This window comes from Triplophysa rosa, linkage group LG10, assembly GCF_024868665.1.
Source record: "Triplophysa rosa linkage group LG10, Trosa_1v2, whole genome shotgun sequence".
In the NCBI taxonomy this organism is placed as follows: domain Eukaryota; kingdom Metazoa; phylum Chordata; class Actinopteri; order Cypriniformes; family Nemacheilidae; genus Triplophysa; species Triplophysa rosa.
This window is the reverse complement of record NC_079899.1, coordinates 17386520-17399179: the sequence shown is the minus strand read 5'-3', so window position 1 is coordinate 17399179 and position 12660 is coordinate 17386520. Positions and strand designations below refer to the sequence as shown.

Below are 12660 nucleotides of genomic sequence, written 5' to 3'. Positions count from 1 at the left end.
ATTGCTGAAAGTAAAATATATGCATATGTAATGTGAGAACATTTATAGCAACAGTTTAGGTGCTTTGGGAATAACCAGAGCTACAAAACAGACCTTAGCTACATTCAAGAAAACAACGGAGACATTTAAACAATAACAAATTAATATTAATCTGCCCCTTTTATTGTTACAATTTTAAAATCATTTACAAGTTAAGAAAATGATATGAGCACACAGGCAAACCCATTTACAATCTCTTTTCCACAGGAACAATACAAACCATAGCCATCTTTAACACAGTGCAGGTCATAGCACTGCTGTCAGATTCACATTATACTGTACATATATTTTTAGACTGTGCAAACAGATACTACTTAAAAAAATACAGTGACATGACATTAAAAACACAATCACACAACACAAGCAAACATGCAAAAACACAGTTCCCTTACTAAAGTTATGAGAATTACATAAAAATATAATCTTTGTGCTGGTCAGTTTGTGAAAACAGTGTGAAAACAAAATAAATTAAAAACAACACATAATGGTTAGTTACAGACCAAGTAGAGAAGCCTATGAACTAAATGATATTAAAAAGAAAAAAAGAAACTAATTAATATACTATATATAGCAAACAGGGATCAGTATTTACAGGCTGTGGTTTCAAGTAGTAAAATGTGCAATTCTGCATTTCACCTCTTTGAGTTAAAAGTGCCATTTAAGTACACAAATTTTACAAACCGCACTCAAAAATAAAATCATAGCACGTTGTGTATCATATACAAGAAGTGATATACTGTTTTAAATATCATGTCCAAAAAACTGGGTGCTTGAACTACAATGTTTCATACCTAGAAGCAATTCATTTTAAATATTAAATGTGAACTGTTTTTGAAGGGGTTTATTGCTGCTGTATGTAAACCGAATAAATGATGATGACTGACAGAACAGTGAAGCTTAAAGTTGATTGGCTGGATTATTTGTGATTGGCTGCTGGAGTTAGGATAGAAGGAAACATTAGAACCCTGGCCTGCATAAAGGACAGATCAGGGAGAAGTGAGATGATCTTTACTGCTTCTTCACTTATTTTTTCATTTTGTTCTGGCTTCCTGTCATACACACAAACACAAAATAATGAGTGTACTCTCATAACATACACGCTAAAAGAAACACATTTTAATTGCATGTATTGCATCTGGCGACTATTGCTTATTTATTACAATTAATATACAATGAAATTCAACAAATTGTTAATATAATACAATTATTAGCAAGCAAGCAAACCTTTTTTATAAAGCACTTTACAACCACCGAAGTGGACCAAAGTGCTGTACAGAATTTTTTTTATATATTTTTTATTATACAACAAAATAGTAATATAAATTAATATTAATATAAAGTAAATAAAATATAGTTATTTTATTAGCCACTAGTCAGACCAATCAATAAACACAGACCGGAAGAAAACTTCGGGTCATGAAACCGTCTATATCCTATGTATCTGGTTACAAATAATGTGTGATAAAAGTTTGCAATAAGAAAATATATGGCACTAATTTAAATATACTTGTACACAACTTACTTTTCCCCCAAAATCACATGACCCAAGAGAAAACCATATGTACACTCCAACTAGTGGACAAAAGACTTGCACAGCAAAATGTGAAATGTATGTACGTTCATGCATGTGTATATCTAACCTGGCTGTTGTGGTTTTCTCCATAGATTCTATTAGTTTGGTGAAGGCATCTGTAATGCTGTGACCAGCACTTTTGGTCTCCATTTTAGCTGTTGTCAGCTCATACAACTCTGGATCAATGCCTACAAACAGGAAACAAATGTAAAAGCAGAAAAAACATGCTCGCATACATGCACAAAAATGCTTTCATTTTCAAACACCACAGCAACTATTCATAAGTCTTTTTGGAGAATTCTGAAAAAACAAAATCAAAAATGACTTTTGATAGCACATTATGATTATAGAATGATAGAAGAAAAACAGAGATACTCACACAGGCAGATACTGTAAGCAAACCCAGAGAGAGTAAGTCATAGACAGAAGTCAAAGACTAAGATGTTCAATTCTAAGATGTCAAGCACTGATTTTGAAATCACACACAGAAGAGAGAAGAAAGCAAAGTTTCACAATAATCTAATCACTTCAATGCAAAACTGTCTAACCAGAGCGTCTAACCTGGTAGTGGAGTGTCATTTTCACTATCTGAGCTACATTCATCCACAGGCCCAAAATAGTCCAAATTTAGTTCTGAGATTCCACCATCTCGAGTCATTGCAATAATAGCAGAACAGGGAAGGTTAGTTCAATATTAGTACTGTAGCTTAGGAAGTATTACATACCCACAATATGTAAACAGTATTATACACACACATAAAATAATATGTAAAGGAAGATCTGGTTGATTTGATTTGAAAAGTGTAAACAAAAACGGACTGCAGACCAGTAACTTTTTGCAGAAATGATAGGGCAGGTAAAAAGAACAGGAGAACATATTAAAGCCACAGATGAACAGAACAGTGACAGAACGATATAGTCATACTGTCGTTTATTGTGCAAACACAACATAAAATGCTATCCAGGAAAATAATTTCATGTAACAACTTTGGTTAAAATAATGCTCTGGTTTCAATAGCACTGATTTTGTCACTGATTTCAGACAATTTTAATTTTCTCTCGTTTTTTTAAATAAGCAAAACTCATGTTTACAGTAAGGCACTTACAACAGAAGTACGTTGGGCCAGGCAGTAAACATCAAAATACACATTGTAAGTCTATTTAAATGGATAGTTCCAATGAAAACTCTTTCATCATTTACTCACTCTCTTGTCCTTTGACACCTGCATGACTTTCTTTCTTCAGCAGAACACAAAAGAAGATATTTTGAAGAATATTGGTAACCAAACAACGGCGGTACTCATTGGCATCTATTGTACAAACATAACCAATGCAAGTCAATGGGTACCACCGTTGTTTGTTACCAACATTCCTTAAAATATCTTGTTTTCTGCAGAAGAGGTTTGAAATGACAAGAGGGTGAGTAAATGATTATGAGTTTTCATTATCATTTACTCACCCTCAGGTTGTTCCAAACCTGTATACATTTCTTTGTTCTGCTGAACACAAAGAAAGATAATGACAGAATTGTCATTTTTGGGTAAACTATCCCTTGTACACCTAAAAGATAAAAATTTTGGCATAAGACTAGTGTGATTATTGATTCTATATTCAGTTTTTCACCTTTTCCAATATTGTCATGACATAAAGCCTTGAACTAGAATACAAGATACTAGTATGAACAAGAATACAAGAAAGCAATGCAAATATGAGTAAATTTCTGTCTGCACGAAGCAAACTATAACTGAATTACAGTGTAAAAGCAAAATCAGATGTTTATCCACATAGAAAAATATTCCCACCTGCACATGCTTTATATATATATATATCACATTTATATTTCACCTTGTAAACTTTTTGAAACACTGGCCCAGCTGACTCCTATTTGTGACTGTTTGCATGATTTTTACTTTTAAAAAATAAGTAAATTAATTCCTCTGGCATTTTATCATAAAAGCTTGATAGATAATATACTGCTTATATCGAAGCAGGATCATTTCTTTAGAATGAAGCAATAACTGGGTAGATCACAGTTTGCAATCAAGTCAAAAGTGCATTACTGAAACGCTCACTATTAATCACAGTAGTTTCTTATAAGGGGAATTTTTTTGTCTTCACCACAGGGGAAAAACAGAATAGGAAAGGAAATAATAGAATAATGGAAAAGAAAGAGAAAATGTACATAGACTGTGTAACAGAATTTTTTCCCAAACCCATACTTTTTGTTCCAAATTTCAGTAGTTGTAACAAGTCTATTTAAATCTTGAAAAATATGGTTGCGATTCTCCTTAAGACAAGCTATGCAATGGCTTAGAATAAGCACCAGCAGTAAATTCAGCTATTCCAAAAAAGCCTTTCTTTTTCAGTCAAACCTGAGGCAGTAGCTGGTGCATAGGGACTATTCCAAAAAATGTGTTAATGGGTATATTTGTATTTGCATATGCTGGCAATTAGTCACAGGTGATGCTGCATACTCATCTTCTGAGGTAGAACATTTTAGCCTCGGTGTGCATGAGTGTGAAGAGCATAGTGACCATAGCCTGACATTTCATAGTGCATATGCAGGAACAAAGATAAAGAGGCACAAAAGAGCAGAATACAAAGATATAAAAGGGAAACAAAGATTAACATATTTGTCTCCTGATTGAGTAGTATTTTACGATGGGCAAAAGAGGAAACACTGAAATTAAGAAGACAAAATTTCTATATTTTAAATCCCTACAATGAATTGTAATTCAATGGCTACTTGTCCTGCTATGACAGCTCAGTGTTTTATTAAATCTATACAGATAAAACAATGCACCCAGGAGAGAAAGCTTCTGTGCTCTAAATGGAACAGGAAGTCAGAGAAATGGAGAGAGGAAACAAGCGTCGTGAAGAAGAAGTGCTCGGAGAAGGGTGATAAGAGCGACAGTGTCAGGAGTAGGATTTCTGCCGTGAGTGGCAAGTGATTTTATCTTGAGCTCTAGAGAAAGAGGCACGACGAAAAGACGTACCGTCAACGTGAATGGTCAAAGATGGCGCCACCTGCAGGACACACATGGGAAAATCAGTTTATGAAGCACACATTTTTTCCACAATCAGCTTTCAATAACATTTGGAAAATAAAATACAGGATCTTTCATGGAACTTGAAAAGTACTGCACCCTGTCTATTTTTGTTGAAATATTCACTTTGTACTATGTAGGGAAAAAGTCATGTGGGTTTGGAACCACATGTTTTGTTTGCAGTGAAGTATTCTTAAAGCTCCGGGAATAAGCTCCGTTTTGTAGGTAAAACCACATGTATGTCTTCTATCCACACCTGAGTGCATAAAATACTTCCACTCTCCACAGGAACGGGTGAGGAAAGTGCAGGTGAGGCGAGAGATTTTTGAGACTCTTTGGTGGGTTCCAGCATTCCCTAAAACAAAAAATCCAAAAATCAAGACTTTAGCAAAACCACAGAAACAGGAAATGATCAAACACAACATCATCCCAAATCAATTGTAGATGATTAAGATTTTAGATTAGATTAGATTAGATTAACTTTATTGTCCATTCTGTTTGTCACAGAGCGGAAAATTGTCTTTGACACTGGTGGCATGGTTCAATACATTGACATAAACATTACACATATCAACTCCCCAATTCCACAAACACAATCAATAAAATCACAAAAAATAGATAAATAAAAAGGAAAAAAAAAGTCAACCTTAAAAAGTCATTCGATTTAAAAAGATTACTGCCATCGGGACAAATGATTTTTTGTATACATTTCTTCTGGCCAAAGGGACTTTAAGTCTGTGCCCAGAAGGAAGCACTTCACTCACCAGTAAAGGGGACTTTACTCACCAGTTTTGCAACAACTGTATAACAAAATAGGTCAATTGACAAACAAGTGTGCTAGTAAACAAAATCAAAACTCAGGCGAGGGCGCCCTCATTTGGTGGGAGGGGAAATGGCTGTATCATTGGTTGGGGACTTTACTCACCAGTCCGGCAGCAAACATAGGCACAATTAGTGGCAGCTTCTTCTCCCCAGTGAACAACTACAAAACAATAAAAGACATCAATAAACATGAACACAACTAACTCCTATCCTTTCATTTTAAGCTTACAAAGTCGTACAAAGCAATTTTTCGTACAAAGCAATTTTGTATTAGGGCAGGCAATTCCAAACTCTTTTATTCAGAGACTAAGTATATTCCCCCCACGCAAGAGATATCTATTTTACTTCCTAATAACTCACAATATTTCTGATTCCTAGGCAATCCAGCAAGATTCTGTTGCCATGGGAACCTGCCCACTTGAACTTGAGGCCATGCGCACCGTGAATGTCCTGAAGGTGACACCACATGGCCAAATCATGCCTGTGGGGGTAGAAAAGATTCAAGACCTTGTAGTTCAAGTTCTGTTGCTGACAATCTAGAGCACTGAGGAGATATTAAAACACTGTTTATGGAGGTTTCATTGGCAATATCAGCAGAGAACTGAAAAGACCTCACAAAATATAAAACATTGTGTTGTTGAACTAAATAATCAGCGCTGTGATTTGGTTGTAAGCACAAGGCTGCAGTTTTACAAGACACCAAGTGTTTTGTCTATTTTCTAGCGCTGTCAAACGATTAATCGCGATTAATCGCATCCAGAATAAAAGTTTATGTTTACTTAATATATGTCTGTGTACTGTGCTTATTAATTTTGTATTGACAAACACATAAACATACATGTACACATAGGAAATATTTACATGCATTTATTTATATTTACCAATAATTTAAATTATATCTAATATTTTATCAATTGTTAGATTTTTCATATATTGTTATATATGAATGTATGTATGTTTTTATATATACAAAATTGATATGCACAGTACACAGACATATATTATGTAAACAAACTTTTATTGTGGATGCTATTAATCATGATTAATCGTTTGACAGCCCTACGTATTTTTACTTTTTTTCAACAAGCAACAAGCTTTACAACAAGTTCTTTGTTGTTTAGAACACAGTCATTGGTGCACACTGCTATCCAACCCATGTGTTATGCATCAGTAACTCCATGCCAATTAAATCAATGCCCTCCGCTCTGTTTGACCAGAAGCAATGGCAGAATGTCATTAATACACTATCACATTCAGCAACAAGTGAACATACTTTACTGAAGCTGAGAAAAGCAGTATCTCATTTCCTCTATTCTTTATATTTGTGTTGAGCAACATTATTTCGCAAACGGAATCACTGACACTGCGAGTCACGAAAGCATAAGGGGCTGATATCTATGACTCTTACCCCTGAGAAAAGGAGATACTCGCATCCCTTTGGTCCTGGGGATCCTGTTCCTGCAGGATGTTCTGGAGGAGTGAGACTTCTGTGACCTCACTGATTTCAGGATTGACATCTAAAGGAAAGGCTGTTCTAAAGAGATGCTGTATTTTGGAGCAGAATTCAGCCTATGAGAGATGGACAACACAGACACCCATTTGTTTCTTCTTTTCGATTTAGAATCACAGTTAAATTTGAGATCTTGATTTTAATACAGTATCCCAAATTGAGCAAATATGGAAAAACAAACAAAAAAACGACTCACTGTGTCTCTGTCTGTTCCGGTGTTCTCGAGGTTGTCACTACAGGGTGCTGAAGTTACACCATCTTGTTTTTCTTCATATTGTAAAGTACTCTGCTCCTCCCCAAAAGTTGCCCATGAATCCTCAACTTCTTCTACACTTTCCTGCTGTCCAAACGAAGCCCAGTTCTCACCCTCATCCACTGCCAAACCACCAAACGGAGCTGAACTAAAATCTGCAAAACTGTCACTAGGTGGCAACTCTGAACAAAAAGCTCCCTCAGCTCCCGCACAGTCTTCTTGGGCTAGCTCATCTTCCTCCTGAAAGTCCTTCAGCGTGTCCGTGTCAACAAACTCATCGTCTGTGGAGCACCTGGACATTGCTGTGACAAAATCAGCGAATCCCTCCTGGGTTAAAGACTCAGTCCGGCTGAAGTCCGTTAAATCCTGAGTTGCATCTCTGAAATTTCCAAAGTCCTCATTGGAGGTCTCATTAAAAGCCGTATTGTCTGCTTCTACCCCTGTCTCTATGTTCACTGAAGATTCATGTATTTCACTCGTATCTCCAGTCAGCTGTGTATCAGAGATAAGATCCATATCTGTTGAGGGGGATGTTGCTGCTTCGGCTGTGTCATTACAGTTTGTTGACCCATCACCATAAACATGACTAGAGGAGTCTGAGATACTCCCCGTCTCTTCTGTTCCCTCAGCATCCTCTGCATCTCCACAGGAAGTAAATGACTGGGAGACATCGCGTAGCTCTACCCTCACTTCTGTGTCTTCGGGATCTGCAGTGTCTTCATCGTATAAGTGACTGTTAGATGTCGGCAGGCTCTGTTCTTCTGATATTCTGACATCCAGTTCAGAGCTTACACTAGATTCTATGTCATGCTCAAAATACTTACTGTAGCCATTACTGAGACCTGAATGTCCATCACCTGTGTTGTCTATATGCTCACCTGTGCTGTTGTCTCTAATATCAGTGGGTAATGGGAGACAGTGCTGATCACTGCTAGAAATAATGAGCTCCCTCTGGAGGTCGGAGGATGCAACACCACTCATAACAATTTCTAAAGAATCTTTCTCCTTATTCTCAACACAACTGTACTCCTCAGTCTCATTTCTTGATGTTTCTTGGTTTGATACGACACAAGGCTGTTGTGATTCCCCTACCAGTTTTTTTTCATCAGCCCATACACTCTTTCCCGAAACAGTGAGATCCTGCACAGATAGGTCAGGCGGCGAGTCCTCTAGCGCATTTGATTGGTTGAATGTTGTGGGTGTGTCGATCTCTGAGAAACTGCAGCTGGATGACACTCCTTCACAACAGAAACTGCCAAACTCACCTAATTCATCCTGCTCTTCTTCCTCTCCAGCCTCGTCCAATGGAGGCGGAGAGGAAGAGTACACACGGATGACAGCGGGCTCCATGGTCGTTTAGCGGCACCTGGGGGCCACATGCACACACATGCACCTAGGGAGAAAGAAAGGAGTGACAGATTAGGAAACTTTAGAAAGGTTAGAGGGAACAAAATCTGCTATTACTATCAGTATTATCAGTACATTTTCTGGGTTTTGTGCCACTTTTCAAATAACTTTGTAACCCACTAGGTCCAAGGTAATGTTTATGAGATACATGAAGTTGCCACAAGACTAAACAAAGGTGTAGTTCATTATGATAATGATTGGACAGCCACAAAGTATCAATGTTCAGTTTTGTTTTGTGAAATGTTTCGCTTAAACTCGAATGCTTTAAAATCCCATTAATTGTTTTTTTCTGTTTACTACAGTGCCTTTCGCTGTGCTGCTGAAGAATAAAAATGAAAAATATTTACGCTCTATTGATTACATATTTATTATTAATTCATAATATTGATTGCACTGACTTTGCATTTAGATCTATGCATTTAGTATGTTTTCACTTTGCACTAAAACAGTGATAAAACAATAATTACAAAAACATGTGACATGCTTGAGGGTAAAGTTGTCAGAAGCCTCATTCATTATTCACCTGTAGGACAGAAAGCTTTAGAGGGTAACAAAACGTATTAGTTTGTGCTTGGCAATAAAATAACCAACAATTATTGACCAATCCGCAAAGTCAATGGATGTTTTGCTTCTTGAAATGGTTTATGTAACAACAGCTACTAACATTTTGGGGGAGGTGTGTTAAAAACAGTTTGTATGCAAGTGATTCATGTGGCAGACACTTTTGTGCAAAACAACACAAAGTACACATTTTATCAGTATGTGAGGGGTTACTTAGGCAAGGCGAGTAGTATTCAGCTAGGTTCACACAGCCGCTGTCAAGAGCATCAAAAATCGCTCTGGCCGCACTGCCAACAACTAAGGACTCTCTGACATAGACCAAAGTTTACAGGGCTGCGTTCTCTGGAATCCTCTCAAGCTGTGGACTTCTACGTTCCGATTGGTTGTCGCCAAACAGCTTCATAGCTCATTACCATAAAGTTGACCATGATTTCAACTCTCCTCGACGCCCTCAATGGTCAAGACACGCCGCTGTTCACTGCCGGCTCACATTGAAAATGAATGACTTCCGGCCACTTTGACGCTCTCGACGGCGGCGGTGTGAACATACAGTTAGGCAAGGCAAGTAGTATTCAGCTGGTCATGTGACCTCAACATGTCAGCACAGGGAAATGCTCTAAATTAAATAAAATGGCTTTTATTCACATTTCTTTGTGTAGAACTAAATATTTTATTATACTGTAAATGTAAAATAATGTCTAAGAAAAAAATGATTGCACCTTTAAACCCCTGTTATTTTTGTGTTTGTAAATATACGTATGTTTGGCATTACTATTAGGGTAAATATTAAAAATATTTTAGTCACCTAAATTGGGCTGTTGACAGTATTTATCGATGCATGAGTGAGTTTAGCAGTCTGCTATCTTCCAGAACACCTTGTCCTACTGTTAGTATATAATACTGTTGGTATATGAAAAACATACTTAAACACATCCCTTAAGCCCGTTTTAGATAAGAAAATAAACAACTTATCATAAAAGGTTCTCCTGCTCTCCTTATCCCTTACTAATGTTAAGTCAGCATTCCATGAATGAAGAATGATGATCTAATGGGCTTTTGGTAATCTGACTAGTGGAAAAACTTAGTCACATGGTCACCTACAGTATAATGCTGTACTGCTACATGGTATACTGCACACCTACAGTATACAAAAGCACACCAGTGCAACGATGTGACTTTTGTCTAGATTTTTTCTATTTTGCCTATGGGGAAACATACTGGAGTATTTCGTTTTCCTCTGACGAACAAACACGCACACTGTGTAAACATAGATATGTCCTCTTTGAGGGCATGTAAACTGATGAGGAAACCCAATCCACTCCTTTTGTGCTCTCAGACAAACAGAACAGACTGTGAGTCTTAAGCCCAAACACTGTTTCAGAGGGACAACAATTCCATGCATCTAATGGCTATTTAAAGACATCAAAGCCTTATTATTGTTCACATAAAAAGATAGATTCTTTCGAGCTTAATTCTTCATTTAAATTGATTTTTATGTAATATAATAATCGGTTAAAGGGTTCAGGATGATACACTCACAAGGTCACAAACTGGATTCCCAAGGAGTTTTACTTGATATAACTTGAATGCACTGTTGGCCGCTTTGTCAAATGTATATGTAATGAAATGTAAATCCAGACAAGTGGGTGGCAAGACTATATCCTCCCCTATGATGGTGGCCAAAGCTGAAACTAAGCTGTATGCTTGATTAAACAGAAACATTAAAATGTTTATGCAAAAAACAAGGAAGTTGCAAAAACCCTTCCGAGCAGTATCAAACTATTAAATTCTGAGCTCCTTGTTAAGTTGAAACTTAATCAAACAAGAAAAGACCTATGACACCTTTCCTGTCACAGTGAAGTGAACAGATGAGTATTTTACTGAAATATGAATGTGGAAAATGCAAATGACACCATGCAGAGCGTAGGCAGGTGAAGCTGACAATGATAAGTCTGGGTAATGTCACAAAACAGACAAGAGTCAACATTATTAATGCAAATCACAATTCTCACTCCCTCTAAACAGAGACAACCAGCAACAAAACATATAGACAGACATGTTAAATGGGCACAACAGAAGAGAAAGAAGACAAGGTTTTAGCTAACAACACGGCTAATTATATTAACGAGAACCTAGGATTAAGTATTTGCACGCGAGCTGTCACGGTTTTTGTTACCGTCACCACACTTAAAATCCTCAGGACAGGACTATGCATGGTTTTTAACCTTTTATTGTCAAAAGTCGGGCATCAGATGTCCCTTTTCTAAACCGTTATAATCTACGTTAGCGGTTTAACAACAAAATGACTGTACACAATGTATATACGTCTTACCTTTACCTATCCACTATGGATGATCATGACAGGCACTAAATCAGCTTAGCGAGTCGTTTCGCCTTCTCCTTGTGCTAAGTTGACAGTTAAACCACCGGCTCTTAGTCAGTGTTGCTGCTTTTTCATCCAGAGTTCCGCATCCAATGCAACCGGAGACCAGGCGGAGACCTTTATCGCTCTACCAGATCACAAAAAGTGCTTTACCGCCCCCTGTCGGTACGGAGTAGCGTTAATCTATCTGCACTGTTTTGACCTGGGCCGTTGCTCAATTCGAAGAACGTAAAGAACGGACTTGTGTTCTCGCGGAGAGCGGTCTTGTGAGGCAGCCTAGTAAGAACGAACTTGGATGGACGCGCCGCAGTGACTTCTGGGACTTCAAGCGGGTTCCGTAGGCGCGCAAGGCTGCATTCGATGCATCCTTGATGGTCCTGTCCCAAATGGCGTTCTCCGGTCTTGTGGACCGCCTCCTAGTGTACACTTGGTGACGTCAGGAAGTGCAGACCTATAGGGCACTAGGCACGAGTCCACAAGGGTACATGGGAGTGCATTTTGGAACAGACTTTTGGTCATCACGCCGGAAAGAGCAAGCTGTGCTTTCTAATCACTCTCGCGGTACTTTGTTGTCATACGCTGATCAGTCTGCGCAGCGCCGCGTTAAGTCTACCACACTTGCTGTCCCATTGTTGTTATTTGGGACAGGAGCTGCCGGTTTTTATAGTTCTGTATTTCATATGTTGATATGCCACCCGAGCATTATGCAGTTTACATTCACATTTAGTCATTTAGCAGACGCTTTTATCCAAAGAGTTCAGGGAGCAATGGATACTTATGTTTGTAATGCATTCATTTGGCATGACGTAAATGCAACTATATTTATTTGTATACACTATGCTTAATATGCATAATGTGTTCTTAATATGCATATATGTTGTTATTTAATATTTCTCTATAATATAGAAGCTGTGTTATTCAGCTTTACAGAGCCCAGAGACGACTAGATATAAATCTACAACAAAACATGGCTTATTACCTTAAGTAAGAAAATGCACTGCATTAAAAGTTTTTATTCTTGAATAGCTGGCTTTATAGAAAATAAATAAGCAATGATGTGAATAA

General features: G+C 37.6%; 1 protein-coding gene across 3 annotated transcripts; it reads right to left on the bottom strand.

The window, feature by feature from the left end:
* Positions 1 to 147: 147 nt before the first annotated feature.
* On the bottom strand, positions 148 to 12093 carry aftphb (aftiphilin b). Of its 3 annotated transcripts, XM_057343391.1 has the most exons (10): positions 11545 to 12093; positions 7188 to 8637; positions 6890 to 7050; positions 5842 to 5962; positions 5585 to 5641; positions 4916 to 5014; positions 4609 to 4639; positions 2174 to 2260; positions 1680 to 1800; positions 148 to 1088 (listed from the first exon to the last, which is right to left on the bottom strand). In XM_057343391.1, exons 2-10 carry the CDS (start codon positions 8592 to 8594, stop codon positions 956 to 958), a joined length of 2217 nt encoding a protein of 738 aa, XP_057199374.1. In that variant the 5' UTR covers positions 8595 to 8637; positions 11545 to 12093; the 3' UTR covers positions 148 to 955. The 3 variants fall into 3 exon arrangements, 2 of the variants coding, with proteins under 2 accessions (XP_057199374.1, XP_057199372.1); XM_057343389.1 differs by lacking the exon at positions 2174 to 2260 and having other exon boundaries at positions 11545 to 11735; XR_008963642.1 differs by lacking the exon at positions 148 to 1088 and having other exon boundaries at positions 1686 to 1800; positions 1992 to 4639; positions 11545 to 11726.
* Between the last annotated feature and the right edge of the window lie 567 nt (positions 12094 to 12660).